The 19,999-nt window shown below is 36.2% G+C and overlaps 1 protein-coding gene across 12 annotated transcripts in view; it reads left to right on the top strand.

Annotated features, from left to right (window-relative positions):
- Window positions 1–19,999, top strand: part of PCNX1 (pecanex 1) — a 179,625-nt gene that overhangs the window by 94,558 nt on the left and 65,068 nt on the right. For all 12 annotated transcript variants that reach the window (XR_012329918.1, XR_004525034.2, XR_004525033.2 and 9 more), the window contains 5 exons: window positions 2,279–2,432; window positions 10,271–10,303; window positions 11,856–12,027; window positions 12,552–12,662; window positions 14,738–14,829. Coding sequence is in view for 9 of the 12 variants with exons in the window: in XM_073800299.1 (XP_073656400.1) it covers window positions 2,279–2,432; window positions 10,271–10,303; window positions 11,856–12,027; window positions 12,552–12,662; window positions 14,738–14,829 (562 nt within the window). In the remaining 3 variants the exon portion in view is untranslated. The remainder of the gene's footprint in view (window positions 1–2,278; window positions 2,433–10,270; window positions 10,304–11,855; window positions 12,028–12,551; window positions 12,663–14,737; window positions 14,830–19,999) is intronic.

The raw sequence follows: 19,999 nt of genomic DNA, 5'->3' as shown, positions 1-19,999 counted from the left end.
AGAATTTTTGTGATGCCACTAACACAGTACTTAGAAGAATTTATAGCACTGAATAAGAAGAAAAGTCAATTCAATGACTTCACCTTCCCCCTTAGGAAACTAGAAAAAGAAGATCACATTAAGCCTAAGAAAGCAGAAGAAAGAAAATCATAAAGAACAAAGCAGAAATCAGTGAGGACACAGAAGACAGTAGAGAAAAATCAAGGGAACCAAAAAGCTCAATTAAGGTAATATACTTTAGCCAGGTTGATCAGGACAAAAAAAAAAAGTTACAGATTACCAATATCAGGAATGTGAGCTAGGATATCACTACAGATTCTACAGGTAATAAATGGATAATAAAACATTATGAGCAGCTGTATGTAAATAAATTTGACAGTGGACAAATTTCTTGAGAGATAAAAATTATCAAAGTTCTGAAAGAAATACAATATCTTCATGTTCCTATATCTATTAAATAAATGGGCATTGTAGTTAAACACCTTCCCATAAAGAAAATTCCAGGCCTAGATAGTGCCAAAATAATATCCCGAATCAGTGAAGTGGAGAAAGGATAAGCTTTTCAACAAGTGGTGCTAGAAACATTGGATTTCCATATGCAAAAAAAAAGAAGAAAAGAAAAAGAAAGAATTTGTTTTATTACCTTGCATCATATTACAAAAATTAACTCAGAGTGGATCATAGGCCTAAATGTGAAATCTAAAACATAAACTTCAGAAAAATGCAAAACGTAGGAGAAAAGATTTGTGACCCTGGATTAGGCAGAATTGCACAGATGTGACATCAAAAACAGATCAATGAAAAAACAAATTGATAAATTGGATTCATCAAAATTAAAAACTAACAAAAGCCGAAGGGAGAGCATGTGTTCAGTGACAAGCGACATGGACAGAATATAGTGTAACAGGGCTGACAGGGATCATTGGATTCGGCAAATCTGGAATTCCACAACTGCCATATAAGAACAAATGAAAATACCAGTGTTTCATTTATTGATTTGAAATTACTATTGAACTTGTTTTAATCTGGGAGAACTATCAAGTGAAATAGTACAGAGATGTTTGTGAATTTTATTTTTTAGGTCAATTGATTATAAATTGCGCATTGATGTAATATAAAGAAATAAAAATCTTTTTATGATTATGAAAACAATTCTGTATTAAATATGTAGAAAGATTTTAAGACAGAGGCCAGCCCAAATCCTTCCACCCAGAGAGAACCATTATTAGTAGTACCAATTGATATATTGTCTTTTTAAACCTGTATATGTATGTTTCTTAAGTAATAGAACTTGTATCTTCGTATACAGTTTTGTGTCCTCCTTTCTTTGTATAGCAAATGTACTGAGCATGTTCCTGTGTCAGTATATATTCTTTAAAATCAAGAGTTTTAGCACATACTTAACATTTTGTGAATAAAATATCCCCAAGAAGTGAGATAGATTCTTATTTTTTGGCATGATTTATAAAAGTCATCTTCAGGGACTTCCTTGGCAGTCCAGTGGTTAAGACTCCACTCTTCCAATGCAGGGGGTGCAGGTTTGATCTCTGGTCGGAGAACTAAGATCCCATATGCTGTGCAGTGCAGCTAAAAAATAAAATAAATTAAAAAAAATTATCTTCATTGCTGTATGTAGTATGTTGAACATCGTACTGCTTCTTTTATAGTGTCAGTTTAGTAAAATATAGAATTGTCTGAGTAACTTTGATAGAGGCAGCATTGATGGTCTATCACTGCCTTCATTCTCAACATATGTAAGAGCCTGTGTTTAAGTAATTTTAGTAAGATTTCTGATTATTTCAGATGATTTAGACATGGGAAATGAAACCACTTGGTATCAAAATTTGGTTACAAACTTTGTCATATAAATGTTTCCAATTTAATTTTCTAGAAACTCTTTTGAGATTTTGTTTTTCGAACTTGTTTCTTTGTATATTTCCTTTATTTTCTGTTCAGTTATTTGGCAACAAACTTGACAGAGAAGCAGATGATAAGAAGAGTAAAGTTATAACATAGAAATTGAAACTGTATTATGTATTATAATAAGAAATTCACAATCCACTGTAGCATGCTTTATTTGCACATAAGAATGTGTGCCAGTTTTCTATCTAAACTGAACATACTTTTTCAGTATGATTCAAAACCTTGTTCAAACCCAGTACTAAAAAAAAATCTTAACAAGTATAGTATGAACTTCATATTGATGTCTTCCCTTTTTGCACTCTGATTAATTTCTTGTAATGATGATATACTTACTCATACATTTTTCTGTCTACAGAAATCGTGAGATCCTGGAAAATGTGTTAGCTGTCATCTTGGCTATTCTTGTGGCTTTTTTGGGATCTATTCTTCTCATACAAGGCTTCTTCAGAGATATCTGGGTCTTCCAGTTCTGCCTGGTGATAGCCAGCTGTCAATATTCACTACTTAAGGTACCAGCATCTCCCTTCTCTTCAGACTTTAGCATCATAGTTATGTTAAAAAGCAGAAGGTTTTGTATCACTCATTGAATTATAGTAAGAATATAATTCTTAGATTTATTTTCCTTGGACGTTTACGTTAAGATTGGGAAAGGAACAAAAGGGACATGTAAACTTTAAAAAATAATAACATATGAATGAAGCTTCCTAAAAACTTTTTTTGTATTAAAATAAATAAGAATTCGAATTCTTTTTTTCTCTCTCTCTTTTTCTTTTCTTTTTTTGTTTTTTTTGGCCATGCCACATGGCTTTCTGGATCTTAGTTCCCCAACCAGGGTTATAACCCAGACCCTGGCAATGGAAGTGTCAGGTCCTAACCACTGGACCGCTAGGGAATTCCCAAGAATTCGAGTTCTTGAAATTCATTTGATAAATTAAAAGAAAATGAAACTGTCCTACTCTCATATTTTAAGTCTTCTATTATGTAGGTGAATTTACTAAGATCCATCATTGGTAGATAGAATAATGTCAAAACTAGCATATACATTCTTTGTGGACACAGAGCAGAAGATCAGTGTCCCTTTGCCTTTGTTTCAATAATGGTTCTAAGATACCAAATGTTATCAATTTTAAGCTTTCCATAAATGGGAGAATCAAATACCAAATTTTTCACTTTCCATGCCACATCAGCGTGCCCTGGTAACATGGACTGTTTTCTTTCCTTTCTTAGCCAGTACTGGTTATTTGCCTGATACATACTCACATGCAGAACCCTCTCCCATCCTGAAGACTATTTGTTTAGTTCTGTTTATACCATCAGCTATCCTTTCTCTTTTCTCTCTCCATTTATAGACATCTGGAGTAAACCACCTTTGTCAACTGCCCCATTTCTTCAAGATCCATCCATGCTCTTTTCCTCGTTACAGTATTGAAATTACAGTCTTTGTGGGCTAATAATCTCTAATTGCCAAATCTACGTTCTTAGTCTTCATTCTCTGTGAGTGCTGCATCATTTAAATACCTGTGAATACTTTCTTCCATTTTTATGTTTTCCTCATTGCCGATCTGTTACTTTATACTACCCTCATGATTATGCTACTTTGCAAGTAACTTTATTTTCCTTTGTTGATGCCTCTTTGTTCTTTTGACTACCTCTTAATTTACAAGAACTCTCTAGGGTTTTATTTGGCCCTCTTTTCAGTTTGTAATTCCTTGCCAGTGAAGTCATCCTCTTTTATTACTTTGTTGCCCCTGCTGTATATGAATTATGTCCAGATTTATGGCTCAGTCTTCACCTTTCTTGTAAGGTTTAGTCCTATATATCTGACAGGCAGCTGGGCACATTCTGAAAATGGCACATCATCATCTTCTGATATTTTCCTTTCCCAGTTCCTTTGCTTTTTCTTTTTTTTTAACACCTTTTTTGGAGTATAATTCCTTTACAGTGTTGTGTTAGTTTCTGCTGTATAACAAAGTGAATCAGCTATACGCATATGTACATACCCTCCATCGTGCGTCTCCCTCCCATCCTCCTTATGCCACCCCTCTAGGTGGTCGCAAAGCACCGAGCTGATCTCCCTGTGCCATGCGGCTGCTTCCCACTAGCTATCTATTTTACATTTGGTAGTGTATATATGTCCATGCCACTCTCTGACTTCGACCCAGCTTACCCTTCCCCCTCCTCGTGTCCTCAAGTCCATTCTCTACATCTGCGTCTTTATTCCTGTCCTGTCCCTAGGTTCCTCAGAAACTTTTTTTTTTTTTTACATTCCATGTATATGTGTTAGCATATGATATTTGTTTTTCTCTTTCTGACTTACTTCACTCTGTATGACAGACTCTAGGTCCATCCACCTCACTACAAATAACTCAATTTTGTTTCTTTTTATGGCTGAGTAATATTCCATTGTATATATGTGCCACATCTTCTTTATCCATTCATCTCTTGATGGACACTTAGGTTGCTTCCATGTTCTGGCTATTGTAAATAGTGCTGCAATGAACATTGTGGTACATGACTCTTTTTGAATTATGGTTTTCTCAGGGTATATGCCCAGTAGTAGGATTGCTGGGTCATATGGTAGTTCTATTTTTAGTTTTATAAGGAACCTCCATACTGTTCTCCACAGTGGCTGTATCAGTTTACATTCCCACCAACAGTGCAGGAGGGTTCCCTTTTCCCCGCACCCTCTCCAGCATTTATCGTTTGTAGATTTTTTGATGATGGCCGATGCAAATGCAAAGGATTAATCTCCAAAATATACAAGCAGCTCATGCAGCTCAATGTCAAAAAAACAAACAATCCAATCCAAAAATGGGCAGAAGACCTAAATAGACATTTCTCCAAAGAAGATATACAGATTGCCAACAAACACATGAAAAGATGCTCAACATCACTAATCATTAGAGAAATGCAAATCAAAACTACAATGAGGTTATCACATTGATAGGCATATACTGAAGAATCCTTGCATTCCTGGAAAAACCCCACTTGATTATGGTGTATGGTCCTTTTAATGTGCTGTTGGATTCTGTTTGCTAGTATTTTGCTGAGGATATTTGTATCTGTGTTCATCAGAGATATTAGCCTGTAGTTTTCTTTTTTTGTGACACCTTTGTCTGGTTTTGGTATCAGGGTGATGGTGGCCTCATAAAATGAGTTTGGGAGTGTTCCTCCCTCTGCTATATTTTGGAAGAATTTGAGAAGGATAGGTGTTAGCTCTTCTCTAAATGTTTGATAGAATTCGCCTGTGAAGCCATCTGGTCCTGGGCTTCTGTTTGTTGGAAGATTTTTAATCACAGTTTCAATTTCAGTGCTTTTGATTGGTCTGCTTATATTTTCTGTTTCTTCCTGGTTCAGTCTCAGAATGTTGTGCTTTTCTAAGAATTTGTCCATTTCTTCCAGGTTGTCCATTTTATTGGCATAGAGTTGTTTGTAGTAATCTCTCATGATCCTTTGTATTTCTGCAGTGTCAGTTGTTCTCCTATTTCATTTCAAATTCTATTGATTTCAGTCTTCTGCCTTTTTTTCTTGTTGAGTCTGGCTAATGGTTTACCAATTTTGTTTATCTTTTCAACAAACCACCTTTTAGTTTTATTGATCTTTGCTATTGTTTCCTTCATTTCTTTTCCATTTATTTCTCATCTGATCTTTATGATTTCTTTCCTTCTGCTAAATTTGGGGTGTTCTTTCTGTAATTGCTTCAGGTGTAAGGTTAGGTTGTTTATTTGAGGTGTTTCTTGTTTCTTGAGGTAGGATTGTATTGCTATAAACTTTCCTCTTAGAACTGCTTTTGCTGCATCCCATAGGTTTTGGGTCGTCATGTTTTCATTGTCACTTGTTTCTAGGTATTTTTTGATTTCCTCTTTGATTTCTTCAGTGATCTCTTGGTTATTTAGTGCTGTATTGTTTAGCCTCCACCTGTTTGTGTTGTTTACAGTTTTTTTCCTGTAATTGATATCTAGTCTCATAACATTGTGGTTGGAAAAGATACTTGATATAATTTCAATTTTCTTAAATTTACCAAGGCTTGATTTGTGATCCAAGATATGGTCTATCCTGGAGAATGTTCCATGAGCACTTGAGAAGGAAGTGTATTCTGTTGTTTTTTTTGGATGGAATGTCCTATAAATATCAATTAAGTCCATCTTGTTTAATGTGTCATTTAAAGCCTGTGTTTCGTTATTTATTTTCATTTTGGATGATCTGGCCATTGGTGAAAGTGGGGTGTTAAAGTCTCCTCCAATTATTGTGTTACTGTCAATTTTTCCTTTTATAGCTGTTAGCATTTGCCTTATGTATTGCAGTGCTCCTATGTTGGGTGCCTAAATATTTACACTTGTTATATCTTCTCCTTTGATTGATCCCTTGATCATTATGTAGTGTCCTTCTTTGTCTCTTGTAATAGTCCTTATTTTAAAGTCTGTTTTGTCTGAAATGGGAATTGCTGCTCCAGCTTTGTTTTGATTTCCATTTGCATGGAATATCTTTTTCCATCCCCTCGCTTTCAGTCTGTATGTGTCCCTAGGTCTGAAGTGAGTCTCTTGTAGACAGCATATGTACGGGTCTTGTTTTTGTATCCATTCAGCCAGGCTATGTCTTTGTTTGGAGCATTTAATCCATTTACATTTAAGGTAATTACCGATATGTATGTTCCTATTATCATTTTCTTAATTGTTTTGGGTTTGTTTTTGTAGGTCTTTTCCTTCTGTTGTTTTCCTGCCTAGAGAAGTTCCTTTAGCATTTGTTGTAAAGCTGGTTTGGTGGTGCTGAATTCTCTTAACTTTTGCTTACCTGTAAAGGATTTAATTTCTCAAACGAGTCTGAATGAGATCCTTCCTGGGTAGAGTAATCTTGGTTGTAGGTTTTTCCCTCTCATCACTTTAAATATGTCTTGCCACTTCCTTCTGGCTTGCAGAGTTTCTGCTGAAAAATCAGTTGTTGACCTTATGGGGATTCCCTTGTATGTTTTTTGTTGTTTTTCCCTTGCTGCTTTAATATTATTTCTTTGTATTTAATTTTTGATAGTTTGATTAATATGTGTCTCAGCGTGTTTCTCTTTGGGTTTATCTTGTATGGGACTCTCCTTGTTTCCTGGACTTGATTGACTCTTTCCTTTCCCATGTTATCGAAGTTTTCAACTATAATCTCTTCACATATTTTCTCAGACACTTTCTTTTTCTCTTCTTCTTCTGGGACCCCTATAATGCGAATGTTCGTGCATTTAATGCTGTCCCATGGGTCTCTGAGACTGTCCTCAATTCTTTTCCTTCTTTTTTCTTTATTCTGCTCCCTGGCAGTTATTTCCACCATTTTATCTTCCAACTCACTTATGCTTTCTTCTGCCTCAGTTATTGTTATTGGTTCCTTCTAGAGTATTTTTAATTTCAGTAATTGTGTTGTTCATCACTGTTTGTTTGCTCTTTAGTTCTTCTAATCCTTGTTAAATGTTTCTTGTATTTTCTCCATTCTGTTTCCGAGATTTTGGATCATCTTTACTATCATTACTCTGAATTCTTTTTCACGTACATTACCTATTTCATCTTCATTTATTTGGCCTTGTAGGTTTTTACGTTGCTCCTTCATCTGTAACATATTTTTTGTTGTTGTTGTTGTTGTTGTTGGGTGGTGCTGTATTCCTGTCTTACTGGTTGTTTGGCCTGAGACATCCAGCACTGGAGTTTGCAGGCAGTTGGCTAGAGCTGCGTCTTGATGCTGAGATGAGGACCTCTGGGAGACCTCACTCCGATTGATATTCCCTGGGGTCTGAGGTTCTCTGTTAGTGTGGTTTGGACTCAGAGCTCCCACCACAAGAGCTTGGACCCAACGTCTGGCCTGGGAGCCAAGATCCTGCAAAATTTGTGGCGTGGTAAAAAAAAAAGAGATAAAAAACAGGAAGAAAGAAAGAAAAAAAAGGATCAGTACAATATCAAAGAATAAAAAACAAAATAAAATTAGAACGTTAAAAAATATATTAGGAAAAATAAAAGTATAATTGAAACAACTGCAACAGGGTAAAATAAAACCACAGCAGAAAAAAAGGGTGGAGGGTACAAGTGAAAAGGAGAGATCACTAACAAAGGATAAAGAATAAAATAAAATTAGGAAAATAAAAGATTTATTAGGAAAAATTAAAAAATCAACAACAATGAATCAACAAGGTAAAACAGAACCCTAATCTAAAAGAGGAAAAAAGAAAAGAAAAAAAAAAGCCTTGTCTATGGGGGTGGAGTTTAGTTGGGGGGTGGAACTTAGGCAGGGGTTGGGTTTAGGGTGGGGTGTGACATAGGCGGTTTGCGGGGTTGATGTTTGAGCGTGGGGCGGGGCCTAGGCAGGGTGACGTTCAAGTGTGGGGCGGGGCCCTGCTTAGCACCTGGCAGAAGGGGAGAGGCAGCATGTGGAAAGGACAGCTTCTGGAGAGTGGAGTTCCGGAGTTTGGAGGTAGGGCGTGTGTGGGTGAGCGTGTGTGGGTGGGGTTTAGGCCCAGCTCGATGGAGGGGGTCTCTGAGTGTAGAGGTGGGGCACTGGGTGGGGGTGTTGGTGTGGGGCTTGGGCTCTGAATGGCAGGAGGGAGGCTCTGAGGGCAGAGGATTAGGTCCTGGAGCCCAACAGGCTTCCCAGTGCCTAAGTGGACAGGGAAAGCACTGGCCCCGTTCCCTTCTGTTCCTTCGTGCACCTCCCCCACCATCTCTCCCAGGGTCTCCCCCGTTGCTGCTGGACCCCTAACTGTGGGTGTGTCCTGCTGGGTGTAGGAACTCCTTACCTCCCCCAGACACCCCTCAGGGGTGCCAGTCCCAGAGGTCTAGCCTTTACTTTTGCTCCCCCTTCCCTCCCTCCCACTCCCTCAGGACCCACATGGCTGGAGAGGGCCTAGGTGGGCAGAGGATCAGGCCCGGCATCTCAACAGGTTTCTGGGGGTCCAAGTAGGCAGGGGAAAGCTGGCCATGCTCCCTTTTGATCCTCTGCCCTCCCAATGGTTCCCCAGTTTCCCCCTTTGGGCCTGGGATCCCTTCCCCTCCCCCAGCCACCCCTCAGGGGTGCCAGCCCCACCCTACCTCTACTTCTTCTCCCCCTTCACTCCCCCCACGTGTCACGTCCTACCCGGTCACTTGGGGTTCCTTCCGTCCCCTTAGGTGCCCTCCCCCGTGGGTGCCTGGCAGGTGCCCAGTTCTGAGGAGACGAGAATTCCGCTTCCTCCTAGTACGCCATCTTGACTCTGCTCCAGTTCCTTTGCTTTTGATAGTTGTATACCAACCCAGATCTTAGAGCCTCTGCTCCTTCTTCTTCACCTCTAATGACAGTGACTAAGTCCCTCTGATTAAATTTGGTGATTCTGTGTTACAATTTCTGGCCTTTCTTCTTGCTTTTCATTTCAGTTCCCCTTAATCCATCCCTTTATTGCCCCAAGCCATTTAAATTCATTCCCTGGATCCAATGTCCCTTATCCTGTTAATTTTGTCCACTGCTTAATATGGTTAGATATGGAAAAGGCAAAGGATGACTGAGATTTTTAAAACTCTTTCAGATTTTTAAAATCCAGTTGACTAGAAGAATAGTAATATCATAAACAGAAATAAGAAAGGCGGGAACAGAGCTTTAGGAGGATAGATGTTCGAATTGAAAGAGTTTAAAGATTGTCTGGTCTCGTATCCAGCCAGGGGCCACATGCCAAACTCAGTGAGTTTAGTCCAATGTAGACTTGTAGGTTGGTGATAGACCATCCTAGTGAAACTGTTTGGTATGCTATTGAAAATGAACAGCAACTTTGGAGAAAAGTCATGATTTGGGAGTAGCTGCACTATACATTTTGAACATTTTTATGGAAAGTTGTTAAAGTCTCTTAGAAGGATACAGCTTAACTAATTTGATGAGTTTGATGTGAAAATGTAGAGAATATATTTAACACAACTACCATTGAATTGTTTAGTAAGTTTGGAATTTGTGGGCAGAACTGGAATCCTTCTTTTAAGTTAACCCATATTTTGTGCATTTCCTGAATGGAGTGATGTTGCCGTGAGAAAGCATTCTACCTTAACTGTACTTAGGTGTTGGAATGAGCCAAGTAGTGGGATGGATCTGTCTGCTATATGCCACTTCAGAAACATTAAGCTAGATGCAGATTATTAATTAATCATAGTCAGTGTAAGAGTTAGGAAAGATTTGAGATGTTTTAATATCAGTGACCTCAGTATCTGGAGCTGATGTTTTGTCTTCTGTTGATGTTTCAACAGAATTAATGTAGGTCATTTCTTAGCTATGGGATATTTACTTGAAATTATTTTGGGCATTTTGGAAGTTAATGTAAAATTACCAGGTCTTCAGTAGTATAATCTGTCTGTTTCTTTTTTAGAGTGTCCAACCAGATTCTTCTTCTCCCAGACATGTAAGTCACTCTAATACACCTGTAACTTGTGTTTCCTTAACATTCCTCAAAGCCTTTTTTTGGTCATATGTCAGACTGAACTAAGATTTATGTTATTATTTTCTCACTGGCAGTAGAAAGTCCCTGATGGTGCATTTGTTCTTTTTAGCCTCCTTTAGTCTAGAGCAGTTCCTCAGTATTTGTCTCACACAATATTGACATTTTTAATGGGTACAGGCCAGTAATTTTGTAGACAGACAATCTTCAATTTGACTTTGTCTGATATTTCTTCTTTATTAGATACAGGCTGTGCTTTTTTGGTAGGAATATTACAAAAATGCTGTGTTCTTCCTAACTCATCATATCCAGACGCACATAATGTCAATTTGTGCTTTTACTGGTGATGTTAACTTTGATTTTTTGGCTAAGGGTAGTGTATGCAGTGTTTTTGAAACACTGCAATGTTAACATTTTGGGCTGGATAATTCTTTGTTGAAAGTTGGGGGTGGGGAGGATCTGTCCTGTGCATTGTAGGCTGTTTAGCATTATCTCTGACTTCTACCCATTAGATGCCAATAGCACCCTCACCCCAACTGTGACAACCACAATGTCTTCAGACATTGCCATATGTTCCCTGCGGGGCAAGGGGTTCTCCCTTGAGAACCAATACTCTACTGAAATGTTACCATTTTTCTCTTGTAGTTAATAAGTATACCATAGGAGATACTTTGAGATTGCGTATATGTCCTGTTGCCCTGCAAACCTCTGCCCAGTTGTTTTTAGTATCTATTGATGTTTCTTGCCTGAATCAGTTATCATTTGATGGTTGCCAAATAGTGATTTTTTTAGTTCCATCAGACCTTCTACATTTATAAGTTGACTTTTTACTGGAAGAACTTTCCCTTTTTGTTTGTATTGGTGTGGATTCATGGATTCTTATTTTATTAAATGGACAGTAATGTTGCTATCATTATTTTGATGCTCAAATTGTTCCTGATTTGGCCATTGGGAGCCCATCAAGCTGCCTTCTGTGTCCTTTTGACATACCTTCATCATTTTAAAAGTACTTTCTTCCTTTTGGGCACAATTATTTGTTCCAAGCTCATCTTAGACTTTCCCGACCCTAGCCTGAAACCAGCCTTTTCTCTGTGGATCCTTAGTTCTTTTTAGTGGATAATGTTATTTATAAACTAAGAGCTGGATGCTAGTAATCTTTATTACTAGAATGTCATTGCTTCTAGGTCCTCTCAGTGGATAAAGCTAGAAAAATACATGTATACACTTAACATACACACATACATGTATATACACACATTTATTCTTATACCTATCTATTTATATGCATATTAAAAATACTGAGTTCATACTGAGACTTAATTTCAATCAATTATCATGGGGTTTATTCTGTTCTTCCTCCTATCCTTATTTGTAATTCCCTTCTGCCACAGTCAGAAATCTGACCTCCATATGGAAGCATTTTGAATCCTTAGAATATAAGCCATCAAAGATCTCAGTAGCTAGTTGTGACACTTCAAATTAAATAAACTGACTTCTTTTTTAATATCATTTTCAGGGTCATAATCGTATCATTGCCTACAGTAGACCAGTTTATTTCTGTTTGTGTTGTGGTCTTATTTGGCTCTTGGATTATGGTAGTAGAAACCTTACTACAACCAAGTTCAAATTATACGGAATAACTTTCACCAATCCGCTGGTGCTTGTATCAGCCAGGGATTTAGTTATAGGTGAGTCATCTTTAAAGTATCTTAGATCTTAATGTTAATTTATTTGTATACAAACCATTCACTGATAAATAGATCAATTATATAGATAAAAATAGTTTTACTGGGTTTATTTTGCTGTTTATTGCCATCCTCTCAGTGAGGAACAAAACTATAGGACTGTTAGGAATGAAAAAAGCTAATGATGAACAAATATTATGGTAATTCTTCTGTTGTTGAAGCAGATGGAATGAAAGATTTCCTTTGGATCTCAGGTTCCTATTATGTGAAAACAGTTGAATTAATTTTAAAAGCTGTTGTTTATAGTTGGAAAGATTATTTAATATTCAGGCAGTTATCTAGAGAGAAATAATTTAAAATGGTACATTTTAAGAAATTTGGTTTGTAGTTTTAAGCAACTTTAAGAAACTAGCGTAGTAATTTATATTAATTTTGGGTTTCTTTTTATCATTTATTTTATGATCTTAGATGAACAAAAGGATGGATGTGATATACTGTTTTTAACTTGCTTTTCTTTCCTTCTATAGTGTTTACACTCTGTTTCCCAATAGTATTTTTCATTGGTCTCCTGCCTCAGGTGAATACATTTGTAATGTACCTTTGTGAACAATTGGATATCCATATCTTTGGTGGTAATGGTGAGTACTTCTTTATAAAAATTACAGTTTACAGTATTACTTTTACAGATCACTAAGTAATAAACTGAACATTAAATTACTTTTCCGGTTTTTATTTTAGAATTGTAATTAGAAAGAAAAAGGCACTTATTTAATAATTACAGACAGAACAGGAATTAATTTGTAGATAGGAAAAAATAGTCAAGGCTGCTACTTTAGGGAAAGATCCAGGGATAATGGAGTTGATTTGTAAGTGGTAAAATACTGTCATCTTAAAGTAAAAGTTATAGTGAGTTTACATGGAACCTGAATAGACTTAACGAAATATTTATAGAAGATCAAATAGATTGAGCTCTGATACATGGCATTATATTTAGATTTTGAACTAGTGTATGCATTTGATAGTCTATATATTTGGTTTCAGAGCTTTATTTTATCTTTAGAATGGGAACACCAAAACCAGAATGCTTTTAGTAAAAGCATTTTACTGAATAAAATTTTTAGAAATATCTCTGTTTTTAGAGTAGGATATGTGGATATGAATTGATATTCTTAGAAATGTATTCCCTGTTACATGTACATTTTATTTTCAAAATAAGTAAGACTATACCAAAATTACCCTGGAATAATGTTTTGCAGAACTTGAAAATTACACTTTGGGCAGCCACCATGGTTAAAATATACCCTTATTTATAAAGTTTAACCATCTAACATCTTATTGAAAGATGAGTGTACAACTATAGAAAAAAATATGAAAGGGAAAGAAATGACTGAACTTTATAGTTTATTTCTATCTATACTTCACATTTGCAGTCCACATCTTCCAAGTATATGCATTGAAATTATCTCTACTGATAAAATGTTGATATTATGGTTTAAATTTTAAATAGAAGCTAAGCTTCTTCTATGTCACTATGTATCTAGAGCATTTTTATTGTTTTGAAAATTTGAAGGGGTGTGAATTAAGACTGGGCTGGGCTTCAGCATAGCTTAATGGGTAGAAAACAATTTCAGTATTTAGGGGACTATTATAGGTGCTATATTAATCTAAATACTATGCAGAAGGTTTAGTGTAGGTAATTTATAATAGTGGGCTTTGTCATAATTTACAAACTTGTGCAAGGTGTTAGGTTTTTAATATCTCCTAAAGAAAAATTTTTCTTGTAGAGTTCTTTTATGGTCACCATATAAAATTACTATTAAAGTCTGTTATCTTAGCCATCCTCTATTCCTTATTATTAGTAATCCCATTAGATCTATTTTTTGTTATTGTTAGCAGTTAGATCATTACTCTTTTGTGAGAATTGATTAACACATGGGAATATACATTTATTTCTGTGGGTAACACAAGTTCTGTTTACATAGACAGTCTACATAATACATTTCTAGCTTCTTTTCAGGCTCTGCAAGCTTCGTTTTCCCATACTTTTATAAATAATAAGATATATTCTTGAAGCATAATATAGGTACAGTTTTTTTCTGCTGTAGATAAATGTTTATTACTTCCAAGGGGAATATATTTTACCTTGTATCAGAAATTGTTGATAGTAAACCTTTGTCGTTTCAGTTTTTTTTTATATAAATTTATTTATTTTATTTTTGGCTGCGCTGGGTCTTCGTTGCTGCGCGCGGGCTTTCTCTAGTTGTGGTGAGCGGGGGCTACTTTTCGTTGTGGTGCGCGTGCTTCTCATTGCGGTGGCTTCTCTTGTTGTGGAGCATGGGCTCTAGGCACATGGGCTTCAGTAGTTGTGGCACATGGGCTCAGTAGTTGTGGCTCGCGGGCTCTAGAGCGCAGGCTCAGTAGTTGTGGCACATGGGCTTAGTTGCTCCGTGGCATGTGGGGTCTTCCCGAACCAAGGCTCAAACCCGTGTCTGCTGCATTGGCAGGCGGAATCTTAACCACTGTGCCACCAGGAAAGTCCTCAGAATTTTTTGAAAGGATAGGATGAAGAAACTGAAGTTTTATAAATCTAACAAGTAGATATTTAGTTATAGTTAATAGCATACCATTTTAAATACTTTTCAGTGACCTTTTAAAGTATGTTTTCTCCATAAATGTTTATAAATGTTGATTTCATTTTCCCTTTCCTGTCTAGCCACTACAAGCCTGCTTGCAGCACTTTACAGTTTCATCTGTAGCATTGTGGCAGTAGCCTTACTATACGGATTGTGTTACGGCGCCTTAAAGGTGAGCAATACATGTAGTATGTTGTGTCTTTAAGGCTACTTTTCTATATTAAGATTGTTTTAAATTAACTAATGAGTTTTTTCCTGGTATCTCTTCAGCATTAATTTTCATGGTCTTCCTATGTTGAGCATTATTCTTATTCTCATTTAGTTTGAATTTGAAAGCAATTTCATAGTTAATCATTACTAAAGGAAAATCCTTTTCCATGTAGTAATCATAGGTTAATATTAGAAACAGATTAGTAAAAACTCGGCTGGTCTGGGATAGAGGTGGGCATAGTAATAACAGAATATGAAATTAATTTTAGGTTTCTACTTAAGAATATATGTAACTACTCTTCACATCAAGATTTTTTAAAACTTAGGAGAAGTTGTTCAAGGACTGCAATTTAAAATACAGTCTAGCAAAAATTAACACACTGAAATTTAATGTCATTATTGGTTTAGAAGAATCTGGACGAGCCTTATTAGTTCCATCTTAAAACAATTGTCACCAAATTATAACTGTAAAAATTTTAGATTTCTCATAAACAGCTCTCAGCTCCTGGTATTTTATTTTTTTATGATTAATACAAGATAATCAGAGAACGATGGGGTTGAAAGGGCTATGAAAAGTGACTCATAGCATCCTTCCTTGCTTCACTTATTCAGTAGCATTTACTGTGCTTACTGTGTGCCTAGTTCTGCTTTTAATTTGCCTATATGTTAACTGTGATTAACAAGTCAGTCGATGCTCTTAATAGAGGGTGATGAAGGCTGTGAAAACAGAGTGTTACAGGTATACGAATTAAGATACTACCCTGTTCAGCCTAAAGGGATTAAAGATGATTTTCCTAGGGGATGGTTTTTTAACCAAAATTTGAAGAACAATAGGAAATAGCTAGTTGAAACAAGGGATGAAGAACCATGGAGTTGTAAAGAAAGTGTGTTATGTACAGGAAACAGCAAATAATTTGGAATTGCTGGAAATTTGGGTACATGAGGAAAGATGGCCTACAGTAAGGCTGGAAAGGTAAGCAACGGCTGGATTATGAAATATCTTTTATCCTGAACGTATTGGGTGGAGATGGAAGACCACCAAATATTCGAGGTAAGGCAAGGAAATGATCAGTGTTGCATTTTAGAAAGATTACTTGGTCCCCAGTGTGAAGGAGACTGAAATATAAGCAGGAAGTATCAGAAGTAGGGTGACTCTTGTGCTGCCGTCTTAATTATAAGGGACTTAATGAAAATTGGATTCAGTGAATATATTTGGGAACTCTGTGGATGAAAAGAGCCAGAGTAGGATCCAGGATGACTTCTGGGTAGGGGCTGGCTTGAACATCTGGTTAGATGGTGATATTAATGCACATGATTGGAAATCTTTGAGTTTACTGGGGAAGGTGATTGTTTACATTTGGACACTTTTATTGTTGGCATTAATGGGGTATCCAGAGATACATAGTGGGTAGTTATTTGCAGTAATGATGAAAAGATTTAGAATTCATCAACAAAGTATAAGAAAAAGACTGCTAGCCTGGGTTGGCAGGATGCAGATAGAACACTGGGAAATGCCAGTATTTAAGCAGTAGATGGAACAGAATCCAACAAAGGAAACTTCACAAGCAATACAGTGTGAAAAAAAATTTATTGAATTTGGCAGTTAATAGGATATTGGTGACTTTAACAAAACAGCTTTTTTGGTGTTTTGGCTGAGGAAGCTAGATTAATATAAGTTTAGGTCTGTATAGATATTAAGGAAACGTATTCTACTCTCTCTAGAATATAGTCGGGAAACCTGTGCACACGATGAGGATTGTTTTCTGGGTTTTGTTTTTTTAAAAAGATCTGAGCCTTGATTGCATTTAAAATGGGAGATGGAAAATTGATCAGAGAGGGAGATACTTGATGACATTAAGCCCAGGAAGGAACTGGAGGTAATGAGATCCAAATCCAAGCTTCTCCCAGCTACACTACCTATAAACCATCCTGGTATAAAGGTTTTAGATCTATGTTTGGAGAACATGTTTTGGAAAGTGGGTCATTATTTGAAAGTTGCAGTCATAGAAGTTAACAATGCAGTAAGTTTTCTAATTTTCTAAAGGCCTATTTAACTATAATTACATAGCAGAAGAGCAGCAATTGTAAAACTGCCAGCTAGAAACTTGTGTCCTAAGACAGGCAGGGGGATATGTTTTTATTTTCCTTCCTTCTTGGCCATGGCATTTACATTAGACTATTTTAGTTTTAGGCATTCCCCATTGTAATAGAATAAATGTGCAGATGTACTTATATAAATGAGCAAGGACTATGTGCAGAGATTTCATCATAGCAGTGTTTGTAACAGCAAAAACTGTAAACGACCTAGTATTTGTTGTTTGTGACTGTTTAAATCAAATATGGTATAGCCTTACACTGGAATACTATACAGCCACGAAAAAGAATAAAAACAGACTTTAAAATTATTTATGTATCTATCTATCCTATTTATTTATTTATTTGGCTGCACTGGGTCTTAGTTGTGGCACACGGGATCTTCATTGCTGCATGTAAGATCTTCATTGTGGCATGCAGGATCTTTTAATTGCAGCATGTGAACTCCTAGTTCAGTCCTAGACTAGTCAGAGTCTTAGCCACTGGACCACCAGGAAAGTCCCAAAATAGATTTTTTATCTGCAAATGTGGAATGATTTCCAAGACATACAATTTGTTTCTTTTTTATCAAGCTGTATTGAAATGTAATTGACAAAAATGTAAGATATTTAAAGTGTACAGTATGATGATTTGATATACGTATGCATTGTGAAAGGATTCCTCCTGACAAGTTAACACATTTATCACCTCACATATTTACCTCTTTTTTTGGTGAGCACATTTAAATTCTACTCTTAGCAAATTTCAGTTCTACAATTCAGTGTTATCAACTATAGTCACTGTGTTACATATTAGCTCCTCAGAACTTATTCATCTTTTAAAAAAAATTTCTAAGTTTATTATTTTAATTTTTATTGAGGTATAATTGACATATACATTATATTAGTTTCAGCTAATGATTCAATATTTGTATATATTGCAAGACGAGCACCACAATAAATCCAGTTAACAGCTGTCACCATACATAGTTACAAATATTTTTTCTTGTGTTGAGAACTTTTAAGATGTGTTCTCTTAGCACCTTTTAAATATGCATACATTATTATTAACTGTAGTCACTGTGCTGTACATTACCTCCCCAGAACTTATTTATCTTAAAACCGGAAGTTTGGGACTTCCCTGGTGGTCCCGTGGGTAAGACTCCACACTCCCAATGCAGGGAACCCGGGTTCGATTCCTGGTCAGTGAACTAGATCCCACGTGCCGCAACTAAAAAAAGATCCCGCATGCTGCAACTAAGACCCAATGCAGCCAAATAAATAAATAAATAAATATTAAACAGAACTGGAAGTTTGTGCCTTTTGACCCTCTTTACCCATTTGCCCATGCCGTACCTAAACTTTATCTTATAACTGCAAGTTTGTACCCTTTTACCAACCTTTCCCTGTTTCCCCCACCTCCCAGTCCCTGACAACCACTTTTCTATTCTCTGTTTTTATGAGTTTGACGTTTCCCCCCCACATATAAGTGATAACGTGCAGTATTTGTCATTCTGTCTGGCTTATTTTACTTAGCATAATGCCCTCCAGTTTCATCCATGTTGTTGCAGGTGACAAAATTTCCTTTTTTTAAAGCTTGAATAATATTCCTCTGTGTGTGTTTGTGTGTGTGTGTGTGTGTGTGTGTGTGTTTTAATATAAAGGAAGACAATATGCCAAAAAATAGATGTTTCCTTTGTGCCTTTTTTAAAAAAAGCACACCTGATGGCTTGTGCATACATAGAGCATTTATGGAAGAATACACAAGAAATTGACGATAGAAGTTACTTCTGGACAGTTAGGCTCATTGGGGAACACTATTGCATGCCTTTAGGTATGGTTTAATTTTTTTATCTATTCACTAATGTAGACTTTTACATCTGTTATTTCTGCTTTATTTGTGTTTACGTTTTGTTTTTCCTTGAACTTTAAAGCTTATTAAAAGTTAACATTATTCCTCTAAGACAACTTTAGTACCTCCTGTTTTTTTATGTATATACTTTCTAGATGCTTACATATTATTAAGAGATCGCCAGAATTTGGGCCATTATGTAATGAAGTGAAAACGTTCAGACCCAATACAGTGTGTAGAACAAATCCATCTTTTAATCATTGTATTGCATATTATTCTAAATTATTAATGTAAATAAAATAAGTCATTTTGAGACCAATTTAAGGATTTCTTTTTTTGTCTAAGAGCAACAAAAAGTAGTGTCAAGCATTTGTTAAATAAATGCAAGCATCTTTTGGGTTTTTTTCAGAACTTGTTTTGAGGCAAAATTTGTACACAGTGAATTCCACCTATCTTAAGTACAGAATTGGATAAGTTGTGACAAATGCACATACCTGTGTAATATACACCCCTAGCAAGATACAAAATAGTGTCATCACCATCAGAAAGTTCCCTCTGGTTCCTTCCCAGTTGCTCTGCCCCAGCCGCTTTTATTTTATTATAGGTTTGCGGTGCTTGAGCTTCATAAAAATGGAATCATGCCATAGTTACTCTTTTGTAACTGATGTGTTTTGTTCATATTATGTTTTTGAGATTCATCTACATTATGTGTATCAGTAGTTTGTTCCTTTTTGTTGCAGAGAAGTATCCCATTTAGTTTTAAATCCTCCTTATTTCCATTGTATGAATATGTCACAGTTTATCTGCTGTCTTAGAGATGAACATCTGGGTTGTTTCTAATTTAGGGCTATTATGAATAAGGCTGCTATGAACGTTCTTGTGCAAGTCTTTTTTTGTGGATATATGTTTTCATGTTTCTTGGGTAGATAACTAAAACTGAATTGCCAGTTTTCCAGAGTGGTTGTACTGCACATCTTTTTTTCAGTTTTCATTTTTACCAGAGTTGGACATAGTTATCTTTTAAAGAGTCAAATATTTCTACAAGACTTAGTGCCAGGGACAGCAATCCCCTACCCCGTTATTTCTTCCTCAGAGTTAACCACTTTCAATTCTTTGAACTGATTCTTTTGGTATTTCCTTCCGTATCTCTAAGCAACTAACTTACACTTCTTGTATTTTGTCAAGGTTTAGGCATTATCCATGGACTG

Source organism: Tursiops truncatus, chromosome 2 (genome assembly GCF_011762595.2).
Source record: "Tursiops truncatus isolate mTurTru1 chromosome 2, mTurTru1.mat.Y, whole genome shotgun sequence".
In the NCBI taxonomy this organism is placed as follows: Eukaryota; Metazoa; Chordata; class Mammalia; order Artiodactyla; family Delphinidae; genus Tursiops; species Tursiops truncatus.
Note: the sequence above shows the minus strand (reverse complement) of the source record. Positions and strands in the feature narration are given on the sequence as shown.